The following is a 14677-nucleotide window of genomic DNA, read 5'->3' as shown; positions in this document are numbered from 1 at the left end:
CTCCTTCCTTAAAAATTTTAAGTTGCATTACATATAGTGTAGAAGCCATGGATTTAACTCTACACCACACCCGGTATGTATCTTGTATGAGACCAAGTCCCTTCTTTGCAGAGATGGGCTAGAGAAAAGGCTTCTTTTATTATCTTATTGATGTGAGTGATTAGCCATTTGTTCCGCTAATGCAGAATGTTCTCATACCATTTTTTAATGATGATAAGGGAGGACTTCCTCTTTTGTAGGTAGACTTATCACACATTCACATATGGATTCTATAACCCACCAAGGTTGAATATGTCTATTGTGACAAAGTAGAGCTTAGGAGTTCAATCTCTTGGCTCTTTCTTTGAGTTTTGGCAGGTAATGTTTAGGATGAAGGCCAGAAGTAAAGAAATTTCAAAGTAGCAACGTTGCTCCACATGTAATCCATCTAAATTATTTCTTGTGGACTTTATATGTGGCCATGAGGTAAGGGAGAGGAGCTTGTGTTAAGTATCCTATATCCCTCAATTTTTGTTATGTGTCCAATGACATTCATATTTGGGTCACATGGTTCAAAAAATGATCCCTGTAACCACTATAGGGCTTCTTCATATATGAGCTTCTTGCCTATAAGCAAACAATAATTGTGTTCTTTGTCTATACAACTAGTGAGAAATTGTTCTCTCAAATTTGAGAGGGTAGTGTCCACTCCGAGGGTTCTCTGGTAAGTGTATTTTTGTGGAAGATTATGGACGCAATATACCGAATGAACAGATCGTGCACCATATCCAAAGACAGGTTGGAGGGAATTCAAGATTTGTTATTTAATTGGTTGAATGAAGGTGTCCTTCAATTCATAAGCTGCATATATTACCTTGGGAGCTTGGGAAGGGATATGGGCGTTGGGGATCCTTATCCTGCAACATGGAGTACTATGATCAGAGGTGCCTAGGTCTCTTCTTTCTAGAGATCCATAAACTCAAAGAGACTACCCTCAAGAGCAGACGACCTACACATAGCAAATCCATAAAAAGGCAAATCACTACTTTTTGCGTTGGTACAAAAGCACGAGAGGTTAAAGACTCCATTGCAGAGTCTGTTACGAAGGTCCAAAAGGAAGTCCCATAAGTCATAGATGGCATCACACAGAAGATCGGCATCAAGTTAAAGGCCACCCTCCAAGAATGCCAGCTACAAGAATCCCTTGGTCTTAAAGTGAGGATCAGAGGGCTCCCATCATCATGGTGTACCACCGAGGACACTCTCAAAGAAGCAATCATCAAGCACAATGACATCCTGCAGCCAATCACTATTGAGCCCAACACAGTCTCTTGGCTCAACAACACAAACAGACGCTTGCCACCTGGGCAATGCACACTTATCTTCAAGGACAAAGAGGAGTGGTTGAGGCTTTTACGCCAATCCCGCCTCCTCAAGGGAACAAATTTTTGGATCGTTGAGGAGTTAACTTCGAACCAACTCAAACTCAAAGCAAGCGAGCTCAAGAAAATGCATGACGCCTGTAAACAAGGAAAGTCGGTAGTCTATCGAGATGGGCGAGCTCTCATTCAGGATTTTCGAACTCCTAAGAAGACCCTGTCGCTACCGACAATAGTAGCCACATAGTTTTTTTCCCCTTGTTTTGTCATTTTGTCCCCTCCTTCCCATTTTAGGATACGTGGCTCACGTGCCCATTTGTATGACCTCCTTAAAAGCTAGTACTCCCACGTCGAGTCTTTACACCGACCAATTGAGTTGTACTAGTCATATGATGGAGCTACCTTTGTAATGTGTGTATTTGGTCCCATTGGTCATACTTGATCTCCGAGGACGATAATCAATCTATCTGTCTGTCTATTCTCTCTCTCTCTCTCTCTCTCTCTCTCTCTCTCTCTCTCTCTATTAAAGTTGAGTGATTTTGAAGTCTATGTTTGTGTGTTTCTATTGGCCCACCACAGGTTACCCAATCATACCCTCAATGGGGCATCCTTCTTGATCGAGCCATCCAGCTTGCCTGCTCACAACACCCGAGGATGCAAGGATCTTCACATCATAGAAGAGGTCTACATTGAAGGCTTTAGAGCATCATTAAGTGACATCGAGCCCGCTACCACCCCCCGGAGAGCGGACTATGGAGGACATTGAGGCCATACTACAGAGATCCATGAGAGAGTTCATGGGATGATCACCATTGTATACTTTCTCCATTGTAAACCTCATTAGCCCTCGTGTGATTGTACGCCTCCCCATATGTTTGAAGACAATATATTATGGTATGAAGATGATGATGACGAGGTTGTAGGCTAGGCTTACATACTTACCAACTCTAGGCAACCTCCTTTATTCTTCTTTTCATGTTCCTTAGACATTGCACTAGAGTCACACAAGAATGTAACCTTTTGGTCTCATAGATCATTTTGGCTTTCTAAAGACGTTAATCTCACATTTCATCTCTCTCTCTCTCTCCCCCTCTCTCCCCCCTAAAAGGAGAGATTATGTCAAGTTTTCAAAAGAGAGCCAGAGACACGGGAGCATTCTATCTACTAGCGCACAGCAAGCTATGAGATCCACGAGCGTTTCCATTGCTTATTCAGAGAGGGTGTTGGATCCTTATCCTGCGGCACGGAGTACCATGATCAGAGGTGCCTCAGTCTCTTCTTTCTAGAGATCCATAGACTCAACGAGACTACCCTCGAGAGCAAAGGACCTACACATAACAGATCCATACAAAGGCAAATCACTACTTTTTGCACTAGGACTACTCAAGATGGCATACCACAGGTTACCCAATCATACACTCAACGGGGCATCCTTCTTGATCAAGCCATCCAGCTTGCCTACTCACAACACCCGAGGATGCGAGGATCTTCACATCGTAGACAAGGTCTACATTGAAGGCTTTAGAGCATCGCTGAGTGACATCGAGTCCGTCGCCCCTCCCTCCCTCCCTCCCTCCCCGGGGATGGAGGACATTAAGGCCATACTGCAGAGATCCATGAGAGAGCTCATGGGATGATCATCATTGTATACTTTCTCCATTATAGATCTCATTAGCCCTCATGTGATTGTACCCCTCTTGTATGTTTGAAGATGATATATTATGGGATGAAGATGATGTTGATGATGATGATGAGGATGTAGGGTAGGCTTGCATACTTACCAACTCTAAGCACCCTGCTTTATTCTTCTTTTTATGTTCCTTAGACATTGTACTAGAGTCACACATGGATGTTACCTTTTGTTCTCATAGGTCATTTTGGCCTTTTAAAGCCAAGACTCATGGGAGGCTTGGTGATTTTTAGAGAGCACTCACCCTCTCCAAACATTATGGACACGATATGCATCTTCTCTATACACAAGAATAGAGCAATTACCATTGCCGGACCCATCGGAGACCTATCCTTCCACTTCTACTTTCTTCACACGAGATGGTGAGGCAGGCCATTGACAGATTGCACACAATCATGATGCTATAGTGGCAAAGCATGCATACATGCTGGAGATCATATTGATGGTATGTTGGCCTTCATGTTCAACAAGGGTGTATGAGGGGTTTTCAAAGACTTGGAATACGTCTACAATTGTTCCACTAGTTAAGTCTGGAGATCCAATCCTACCAACTAACTATTGCACTATCATGATTGGCCACTCATTGGCCAAGCTATATGATTATATACTTGAGCATGCATTGAGCGATCATTGAGGAAGGCAAAGCGATCATGGGAGGAGGCTTTATTGTAGCTTTGTGAACTTCCGCAAAGCCTTTGACACAATCCCACGAGCCAGGTTGATACTACTGTATGACTTGGGAGTCCCACAGGAGCTTTTACAAGGTATCATGGCGACAGTGATAGGAAGAGTATAGAGAATAGAGGGTCTTCAAACCCTGTTCACTCTACTATTGGGGTGAGGTAGGGTTGCCAACTTTCTCCTACTTTGTTTGAGTTGTACATGATGAGACTTGTGACTATATTGAGGATAGAGGGGCATAGTTGTAAGGTACATGGTTAACTTGTATCCATGATGTCCAAGCTGATCCAGGCGATAGTCTCAATGCCACATGAGATTATCAGAGTTGAGATGAGTGCACCATTAATTGCAATGGAGGCTCTTGCTAGATCAGTGTCGTCTAATCATAGCACATGGGAGCTATCACGCAACAGATATGCACAACTAGCGCTTGAGTCATCAGGACAACTGGCCAGTGAGGGTGATACTTCATGTTGGTTAGCACAAGTAACATCTTGGTTTGAGCCACATGGATTTAGTATGGACAAGCTGCCCCCTTTTCGGTATTCTCTGGATGCACCTTCCCTCACCCTCAGATTAGCAAGATTATCAAACACGATCTCATTCACGTGGATACTAGGACTTGGTTGTCTCCGTCACATGAGTTGCGGACGAAAATGCCTTTTTATTGAGAACATCTTCTCTACATGATAAATGATGGGTTTATCTCACGTATGAAGTACATGGACATCACCTATATCATGGCATTAGATAGATTATTGGTTAGCTACGCACCTCATCTCACCGGTTGGAGATAGAGATTGGCCGATACAGAGGTATACCCCGAGAGGGGAGATTATGCCAGGTTTACCAGAGAGAGCCAGAGACGGAGGGGCACTATATCTGCCAATGCGCAGCATACTATGAGATCTGCGGGTGTTTTCATTACTTATTCCGAGAGGGTTTGGCCCCTTATCCAGCATCTTGGATTAATATGATCAAAGATACCTAGGTCTCTTCTTGCTGGAGATCCGTAAACTCAGAGAGACGAGGACCTACACAGAGGATCCATACAAAGAAAAATTGCTACTTTTTACAGACAGGATGCCCCACCACAGGTACACCCTCATTGGGGCCTCCTCCTTGATTACTCGTGATGCCCGAGGATGCGAGTATCTTCACACTGTAGACGAGGTCTACATCGGAGGTTACGAAGCATCATTGAGCATTTTGGTTTCATAATTCATTTTGGTCTTTTGAAGACAATACAACATTTCATTTCATTTCTCTGTGTGTGGGGGGAATCGGGATGTGCGCGTGCGCACGTGCAGTCTGTACATATCTACATACACAAGCCTACTTTATCACACATACCATAATCGCACACGTATGTATATACCTAATGTATGTACCATCTAAACAGTGTGCGTTATGCTCGGCAGAAATCATGTTAATCTACACACAACAACACACATCCATCCTCTTCACAGAAAAATTTCCAAATGCTCTGCTTGGCACCACCGACTTCTGAGGAATTCAACTTGAGCAAGGAATCAAAATGAAGGCCAAATGATGGGCACCCGCAACCCAAAAATTCAGAGTCCCCAGGAAACTTGTGTTTTCAGCCAGAAGACAACAGGACAAAGGCTCCAACAACGGCCAATGAATATATTTCACTATGCATTAATCTTACAAGTTAATAATGACCCGGCAGTCTTAAATGAACTGTCTGAGAAACTCTGTTGCAACAAGCCTTCCACGAGTATTTACAGATAGCTTGAGCTCGCTTATCTCCTTGTCAATATCCTGCCAGAAAAAGAGCACCAATTTGGTTATGATACAAAGCAGAACATCAGGATACTCAATCAAGACAATAGAATTAGACTGCAAAGCCAAATCTTTCTACACCTACAACTCTCCAAGCATGAGATTACTATCACATAAACGACTCAAAACGTATTGCTTATTTGCTAGCAAAAGCCTATAATGATTATGGTTTGCCTACAGCCGCACCTTTTTCCCACTGAATCTCTCCCTTTCTAACAATATGATGCAAATGTTAAAACAATACATTGTATGGCAGTGCAAATACAACGTCATATAGCAGTGCAAATTTGTCGTCACCCACGAGACAAATACCATCAGCTCCATCATGCATTGTATTGACTAAATACCACGACATCCCCACTAACGTCGTCAGTGCCCAATAGTGTGTGTAGAACTAGGTACTAACATATGCTCCCAACGCAGCACACAACACAAGTGCACACACATGAACATACGTCAACACAAAGTTCAGCGTACTGAGTTTCTGTCATGACTCTGGAGATGAAGGGCAGACTCGGCCATAATGAAGCCTAACACTAAAAGAAGCATTAAATCAGAAAAATCAGCGCAAAAATGAGGTAGTTGATCGGGCATAAGCACCACAAAAGATAGAAACAATTAGCACAACTGGTCAGAACACATGAATACAGTTCGACAATGATTGTACATCAGTCACGTGCATGAACTTACCTGGATACTACCACAAAAATCTATGCTGTGCCCTGAACTTATCACACAAGGCATCTAAGTGTGCAAGCAGCAAGAGGAAACCCTAACACGAGGTAAGCTACAGGCAACCCCACCCAATACACCCTCACAACAAGCACCTGGTGTAGGATTCACCAGTGCATTAATATACTCTGCCTCTCCAGCCGCAGGACTGCCTACTTTTAATTGCTCGTGTGCGAGCAACGCCATTATTTTCCATATTTTCGGACATAGTTAAGTTCCTTGAAAGGCAGGGATAGGGGTGGCTCATAATTCTGTGCTCATAATTCAATGGTAAGCGATGATCGAGAGAGAGCTTTTTAAGGAGTAGGGTCTTCCATGTGGCATGGTCTAAGTGCAGAACACTTCTGCCTCACTTCATACTTCGCTTGTGAAAATTTTGGTAATAAAAAGCAGAAATTTAAGATTGGGAAGGAGTGTTGTACTCCACCACTGCAACTTAAACAATTTATAATGATTCCAAAACGAAAAGTTGCTATCGCTGAGAATATTACCTCCATAAATTGAACCACAAAATCAATCAGCTTGTGCTTGTACATCTCCTCACAATGAAAATTAGTTATGAGAAAGCTGATATCATAGCCCTGGGTGCAAGGAACAGTCAATGCTTTTGTACCAGCTAAGCTAAAACAGTTTTGACAGGGCGTACACGTTACCTGGACAGGTTTTCGACGCAGCACTTGAAATGATTCAGCCCGCATTGACAAAAATCTCAAAAATTTCTTTGCCAGAATATTTTCCAGATCATCTGCTTGCTTCACCTAAGCAGCAGTTGTCAATAAGGGATTATTTGAGCAGCTAAATCATCTGGTAATTGTTGGCACCAAGGTGAGCCCACCAAATTTCAAATTTAATATCCATGTGACAATCCCAAAAAAAGATCGGAAGTACTGCACCCTGGCCCATAAAAGCACAATCTAATGCATGTTCAAAATGATTCATGATCCAAAGAAAGCAGATGCATTCATATAAGATTGCACTTTACATGTTCTGGAAAGTTCTGGAAAATAAATGCATTCATATAATGATTGCACTTTACATGTTCTGGGAAGTTCTGATTACCTTGACATTAATGCGTGAAGCACAATCTAATGCATGTTCGAAATGGTTAATGTCCCAATGAAAGTAAACGAATTATAAAAGATTGCACTCCACATGTTCTGGAGAGTTCTGATTACCTTGATGCTGATGCGTAAAGAATTTATGGATGTTTCAATTAGGCATTTCTCTGCTTCATTTCTGCATATAAGAACCTGAAAAATTTTCACTATTCTTACCAGCATTTGGAGATTGTGGGGTGTGCAAAGTAAGAAAACCTGAGAGCAAACAAAGGAAGCATTTGCTGCTTACAGGATTCAGTAAAAGCTCAGAATTTGTCCTGTAAAATGAAAGATTAAGCAAACCATTCAGCTATTTTCCCAAAATTTGTCACTGACAATATGAAAGGGTCTAATTACTTGCTTTGAGCATTTACTATGGCACACGTCAGTCTGCAAAACTCACTTGAACTCTACTTCTGGCTTGTTATGTCTCTCAACATCTTGACAAGGAAAATTCTGGTATACATAGCAATCCCTATGTAAGCAGCAGTATTTTTTGTACGGCTTCAATTTAGAGCAATTAAAACCTAACATGGACATTTCTCACATAAGCAAGGCATTTCTTTACCGAGACAATCATAAATTAAACCTTTGCACAAAGAGTCTCAGTTTTTAAATAAAAAATTAAATAAGTAAATCTATCAGCCTCTCCAAAGAGCTCGGCCTTCAAATCAGTTGTCTTCCTACAAAGAGTGATGCCTTTCACTCTCTTCAAGCATGCTATTGTCTCTTGAACAAGAAGAGGGATAGCCGTGCATTTTGATATGCCCAAGCAACCTAGAGCACAACCAAGCCGCACACTCCAAGGACTTGGCAAGCTTTCAAGAAAATTTTTGCTAGAAGTTACATGCCCATGATGTCTATAGCTACCAAGCACCACACTCCAAGGACTTGGCAAAAAAAATTTGCCCATGATGTCTGTAGCTACCAAGCCGCACACTCCAAGGCCTTGGCAAGCTTTCAAGAAAAATTTTGCCCGAAGTTACATGCCTTCTAACATCTTCCTTCCAAGTGCAGCTTCTAGCAGAGTGGGGTGACTAGTGATCCCTCAAGCCTATAGCAAGCCCGCTCAGATGCTTTGGATTGAATTTGGCCATCAAGTAAAATTTCAAAGAGATCGCTTCAAACAGGTGGGTGCCTTTCAGATTGATGCTTTTACCAGAAATGGTCTAGAGCAATGTCTCTTGAGCTAGAATGGGATAGCCGTGTCTCTACAGCTTATAACAAGCCATTTTTCATTCTGCCATAAAATTTTTGGGTACATCTCTACTACTCACTTAATTGGCTCATCACAATGATATCATGAGTATAGTTAGACGACATAAAAGCCAATTTTAAGGTCCCAAATTATTGAAGTCTGCATGGAAGTTCTCATCCTCAACGAAAAACCATTTTTACATCAAACTATTTTCTTTTTGATGACTTGAATTAGGTTCTCTTTGATGAGGGGATTACCTTCCTTACGGGTAATAGCTTTCTCATGCGTGGACTTTTTGTAGTGTGACGGGTGATTTTATCTCCTTGGCAGGTTTATGTTTTTGACAGTTGACTTCGTTCTGTGAGTTAATGCATGGTGCTTTGTCATGTTGAGCTCCTCTTGTCACATATTATTCTCAGTTGAGTGTTTTGTATCTCTTGCAGGAGGTACCTTTCTAAGCTGAGTTCAGCCTCTAGCAGACGTGTAACCGGCGAAACACCTTGACAAGGCGGTAGAAACATTGCAACAACGCCGAACTCAATCGAAACAGCAAACACTTGAACTTGATAGAGAACACAACACAGTAGACAAGAGACACAAAGTGGCCACTCCCAAAAGCATCGGCCCCTCGACTACCCCTCGACTAGGCCCCCCTGGAAGTACTTCTTTATTCCATAAGACCGAGGTCACAGTTTACAATTGCTGAAGAACCACGCGCTTCTTCACAGTCATCCACAAGGTTGCAATCCACTGAACCCATCTGCTCTAATAGCACCCCTGATGTCACAAGGACGTGGCAACTGTTAACTATGTCACGAGGACGCGGCAACTGCTAACCTTAGTTGTTGATTTCTTTCCAATGATTTTTGTTTTATTTTTGAGACCCTCTTTTTGAAGTTGCAAATGGTCAGACATTGTATGGCCAACGTGAACGGTAGTTTCACCCGTAGACGGGAAGTTGGTCAGCACTCGAATTCGTATAGTAAGAGGAAGTCTAGGCTCAATTCAATATCATGTAGGTCCCCCCGTCGCACTTAGCAAGTTGGTGGATACTAGGAAGTGAACTCAATAAAGGCACAAAGCCAAGGTGGAATCTCCAAAGGAAAGTACCCGACAGTTGGGCCACATTGCAATTTTGGATGCGGTCCCAATGGGGATAGATGGTCAGAAGACCGGTGAGAGCCCAACGGAAGCATCTCCTAAAAATTAGGGAACTGCTATTTTGGGCCATGAAATATGTTCGCGTCATTACCTCCGGAATGCATTACAAGGGGAACATTTTAGAACTCTGCTGCAAAGTCAACTGGGCATGTAACAGACTTGGACACTCCAAGTCAAGAATCAATCGCGACAGCACCAAATAACCACTTCAAAACAATTCACAGATCACAATAGATTTGCACTGGCCCAGCGGAGTTCCGTGCCTAGAGATATTGGCCCCAAAGACTGGCACCCCTTGCGGTATTTCTTTATGTATTAAATCAATGTCAAAGTACAAGAGAGCGGTTAGGGTTTCACTCTCAGACTCTGCGTCCAGATGCACGAGAAGTGAGCCCTAATCCGCGTATTTAAATGTTACAAGGGATGCCCAAAAGCAGAGTCTCAAAAGCTTGAAATCAAAAGCAATCTTTCTCTCTCTCTCAAGAGAGCAAACAAAATAAAGCAAATAATCCTTCTCTCTCTCTCTTGCCAAGCATAGAGAAAAAGCAAATTTGCGTCGCCCTTGCAGATGCTTTTTATTTCCGCAAATCCCGGAAATCCGTACCTACTGCCACGTGGCATTTCTCGGTTTTCAGCCAGCAGTTAGGGTTAGGGTTTCCAGAAATTAGGGTTTCTGAAAATTAGGTTTTCTAGCAGAAATTAGGGTTTGCAGGATTTTTAGGGTTTCTGGCAGAAATTAGGGTTTCTGGCAGAAATTAGGGTTTCTGCTGCCGGTAGCCACGTCATCACATTGTGACATACCCCCCTCTTGAAAGCATTGTAATCGACCACGATTACGCCTGCAAAACCGACAGAAGCCATAAACCGTCTTAGCAGACACTGACTGTTAGTACGTACTAGGGACACACATCTAGCACATGTACCAAATCAACAGTCACATCACACGACATCACAGGACATCACTAGACATCACAGGACGTCACATGACATTCAACATTCATTCGGATCTTAGACCATGATTTATCGGCAATGTAGCTAGCAATCACATCTAGGTCCAATCAGGACCTCATCGATGTCCGATTGACTAACCCCTATTGCAACCATGTCTATTCGAGATCAATCAGACCAAAATGCTGCAGTCATTTGGTCTATCAGTTCCTGCACTTAAGAGAAGTCATGAACAAATCAGTATCATAATCAAGAATTCCATTTCATTAAAGTCATACAGCAGAATACTGTCAACTTTCAGTATCCCTGAAGCTCAAAGAGACATCAGTGACTCTAGTATCTAAATCAAGGCATCTGTTGACAAAAGAGCGAAGCGACTCCCCTCTTGTGCATCCCACTACACCAGATCTCCGGCCAAGCTGAATTCTCGGTTCCGTTTGGAATAGACTATGCTAAACCAAAAGCATCGAGATAAAGTTTCACAATCTAAAAAGTATCTGCTAGGTCCTCCTCCTCTATCCACTCCGCATCCAATGTAGGATAGTTCTTGAACTTAACCAAGAACCGCCTTCGGACTTTACCTTTAGTCTTCGTATCCTTATGGGCCAAAATCTGTTCAGGAACAAGGATCTCCTCGTTTTCTTCCACTTTGGGTTGCTCATCAGGCTCCCCATCATCAGACACATCACCCTTAAAATATTTCAAGAGACTCACATGGAATGCATTGTGAATCCTCAAGTATCTGGCAGTTTCAATCGGAAGGAGACATCATTTATCTTTTCAATGATCTGGAAAGGTCCGTAGTATCGCATACTAAGCTTTGGGAAAAGCCTCTCCTTTCGCTTTTTCTTTCTTAGGCGTGCCTTCTCAAAACGTAAGAGCACCCAATCATCCTCCTTCAATTTCAAGTCGCGACGATGGCTATCCGCTGCCTTTTTCTGTCGTTCTTGAGACTTCTGCAAAGTCTCGCGAACCTTGGCCAAAGCCGTATCCAAATCTCGCTTATATTCATCCGCTTCAAAGATCTTATCTTTCGTGCTTAGGAAGGGTGGAACCTTCGCAGCACCTTCAACAATCTCAAATGGCGCCTTCCCCGTCGAAGAGTGTATCGTGTTATTGTAGGCAAATTCCACCAAAGGTAAGTACTTTTCCCATTGAGTCTTCTGATCAGAGATATAAGACTTCAATAAATCTAGAACCACTGAATTTACAATCTCAGATTGCCCAACAGTCTGCGGGTAGAACGATGACGAGAACTACAACCGCGTGCCAATGTTCTCCCAAATTGCCTTCCAAAACAAACTCGTAAGTCTGGGTTTCTGTCGAAGACAATCGTCTCAGGCATGCCATGTAATCTGAAGATCTGGGCCACAAACAGTCTCGCTAAGTGATCCGGCTTGACTGTTTTCTTCACTGGAATGAAATGAGGCTGTTTGCTAAATCTATCAATAACAGTCCAGATGCCATCGTGACCACTCTGTGTTCTCGGGAGATCAAAAATCAAATCCATCGCAATACTTTCCCAAGGGGGGGTGGTATGGGTAAAGGTTGTAACAGTCCCTGTGCCTTATGCCTGTCAAACTTGACCTTCTGACATACTAAGCAACTGCGCACAAACTCTTCCACATCCTTTTTGAGTCTCGGCCAAAAGAAGTATCTCTCTACCCCCTTCATGGTGGTAGCAATGCCGCGGTGACCCGTAAAAGGTGGACAGTGGCATTAAGTCATAACCTTTTCCCTTAACGGCTGTGTAACGCACAACATAGTCTTTCTCATCAAGTAGCCTTCCCGAAGGGAGTATCCAGCTACTGTCTCCCCATCCTGTATCCGTGTGAAAATATCTGCAAAATCTGTATCTGTGGCATACTGATCGACCATATCCTCGAAGCTCCTATAATGTATCGCGGAAATAGCCAGAACCAACAGCTTCCGAGACAAAGCATCTACCACCACATTCTTCTGTCTCTGCACATGGACAATCTAGAAGTGAAACTGTGACAAGATGTTCGCCCACCGCATCTGCTTTTCTGAAAGCTGCTTCTGTGACAAGTAGCGCAAACTCTGATGGTCTGTAAAGACAGTAAAATCCGCTCCGAGTAGGTAATGCCGCCACTGAGTAAGAGCATGGATAACTGCCAAAAGCTCTTTCTCATATATCTGTGCTGTCATCTCCGGCCTAGAGAACAATCGGCTCTCGTAAGCAATGACATGGCCTTCTTGCATCAAGACTGCACCCCGACTACGACCACAAGCATCACAATATACTTAAAATGACTTCTGCAAGTCCGACAAAGTCAAAACTGGTCCCGTAGTCAATTTCTCTTTCAATGTCCAAAAGGCAGTCACCTCTGTGGATCCCCACGAGAAAGGGACTCCTTTCTGTGTCAAGAAATGCAAAGGGGAAGCAACCTCTGCAAACTTAGGTATGAACCGCTTGTAGTACGAACACAGTCCCAAGAAGCTTCTCACTTCATGGACATTCTTCAAATCGGGCCAATCACATATAGTCTCTATCTTGGCCGGGTCCATTTGCACTCCAGCTGCTGAGACAATGTGTCCCAATAAGTGTATCTCTGGTAGGAAAAAATTCACTTTTCTTTGCATTAATCACTAACTTGTGATCTCGTAATGCCTAAAAGACCTGAAGCACATGATCTCTGTGTTCTGCCTCATTCTTGGAGAAAACAATGATGTCGTCAAAGAAAGTGCCAACAAATAGCCTGTACTCTCGAAAAATCTTGTCCATCATCCGGTTAAATGTCGCAGGAGCATTGGTTAAGCCAAAAGGCATCACCCAAAACTCAAATAACCCAAAAGTCGTCCGAAAGGCTGTCTTGTAGACGTCTCCTGGCGCGATTCGGATCTGATGATATCCACTCTTCAGGTCAATCCTGCTAAAGCACGAAGATCCCTGTAACCTATCGAGTATATCATCGATCCTAGGAATCGGAAATCTGTTCTTGATGGTGATTTTGTTGAGAGCTTTATAATCGATGCACATTCTCCAAGATCCATCTTTCTTCAAAACCAACAACACTGGAGAGCAATACGGTGAAGTACTAGGCTGGACAAGACCCTTTTCCAAGAGGTCTTTGTTGCTAAATTGGCTTTATCTGACAGGAAAATAATTCTAAATGAATTATTGGATTTATAAGTGAGAGGGTTTTCTTGCTTGGAACACCAAGAAAATAATTCTAAATGAATTATTGGAATTTTAAGTGAGAGGGTTTTTCTCACTAGAGACATCCGAGTACAGAGTATCCCTAGTGCGTCATTCAAAGTAATGACAGAAGCACTGTGAAAGGGAATATCTGTAAGGCCACCAGGAACGGGTACTTCTGATGCGTCACAACGGATGGGTGACAGGATCACTAAGAAGTATCCAACCATCCGGGAACAGACATCTCTGATGCGTCATAGGATGGGTGACATAGAGCATCGTGAAGGGGATTGTACCGTAAGTTCGGTAGGAAAGGACTAGGTGATGGGTATTCCTGATGCGTCACAAGGTGGGTGACGGGTGCATCGGAAAGGGGATATCCATAGTCGAGAGAAAATCTGAACTGGAAAGAGGAATACGCGTAAAGACGTAAGCACAAGAATAAAGATGGGTTCTGAGAAGCTTTTCTTAAAAAGCAAAAAATTTTAACGAGTTTTCCGAGAAGAGCAGACGCTTTCCTGCGAGGAATCTATGTTTGCATTGCATTCGTGCATGTGGTTGCATCCGGGGACGCCTGGGAAGTGCTGTGAAAGCATTGTTTTTAACTTATAAGGTTTTATTGAGTTTTTGGGCAGGTTCAGACCAATTTTAAAATATGCTGGCCGCCCACTTAATAAGTGGGCAGCCACTTAGAAAATAAAACAACAAAACCAGCCAGCGAATTCTCTCTCCCTATTTCGGGTAGAACAGAAAGAAAAAAAAAAACGAAAAAAAAATTGAAAAAAAAAAAAAAAAAAAAAGCCGCGATCTCTATGCGAGCAGCTATTTGTGCCGTGGTCAAGGAGC

The 14677-nt window shown here is 42.9% G+C and overlaps 1 protein-coding gene across 3 annotated transcripts in view; it reads right to left on the bottom strand.

Moving 5' to 3' along the window:
- Positions 1–5133: 5133 nt before the first annotated feature.
- Positions 5134–14677, bottom strand: part of ARPC4 (binding protein) — a 51437-nt gene continuing 41893 nt past the window's right edge. The window contains exons 4-9 of one of the 3 annotated variants that reach the window (XM_086524113.1): positions 7768–7891; positions 7615–7642; positions 7443–7517; positions 6921–7025; positions 6759–6848; positions 5134–5514 (exon numbers count right to left, since the gene is read on the bottom strand). In XM_086524113.1, coding sequence (XP_086380239.1) covers positions 5425–5514; positions 6759–6848; positions 6921–7025; positions 7443–7517; positions 7615–7642; positions 7768–7891 — 512 coding nt within the window. In that variant the 3' untranslated portion in view covers positions 5134–5424. Of the gene's footprint in view, positions 5515–6758; positions 6849–6920; positions 7026–7442; positions 7581–7614; positions 7643–7767; positions 7892–14677 lie in introns of all 3 variants that reach the window. The other 2 variants (XM_086524114.1, XM_086524115.1) reach the window with 2 other exon arrangements.

Source organism: Adiantum capillus-veneris, chromosome 11, assembly GCF_014529385.1.
Source record: "Adiantum capillus-veneris isolate H3 chromosome 11, ASM1452938v2, whole genome shotgun sequence".
Classification (NCBI taxonomy): domain Eukaryota; kingdom Viridiplantae; phylum Streptophyta; class Polypodiopsida; order Polypodiales; family Pteridaceae; genus Adiantum; species Adiantum capillus-veneris.
This window is presented reverse-complemented; position numbering and strand designations above follow the sequence as displayed.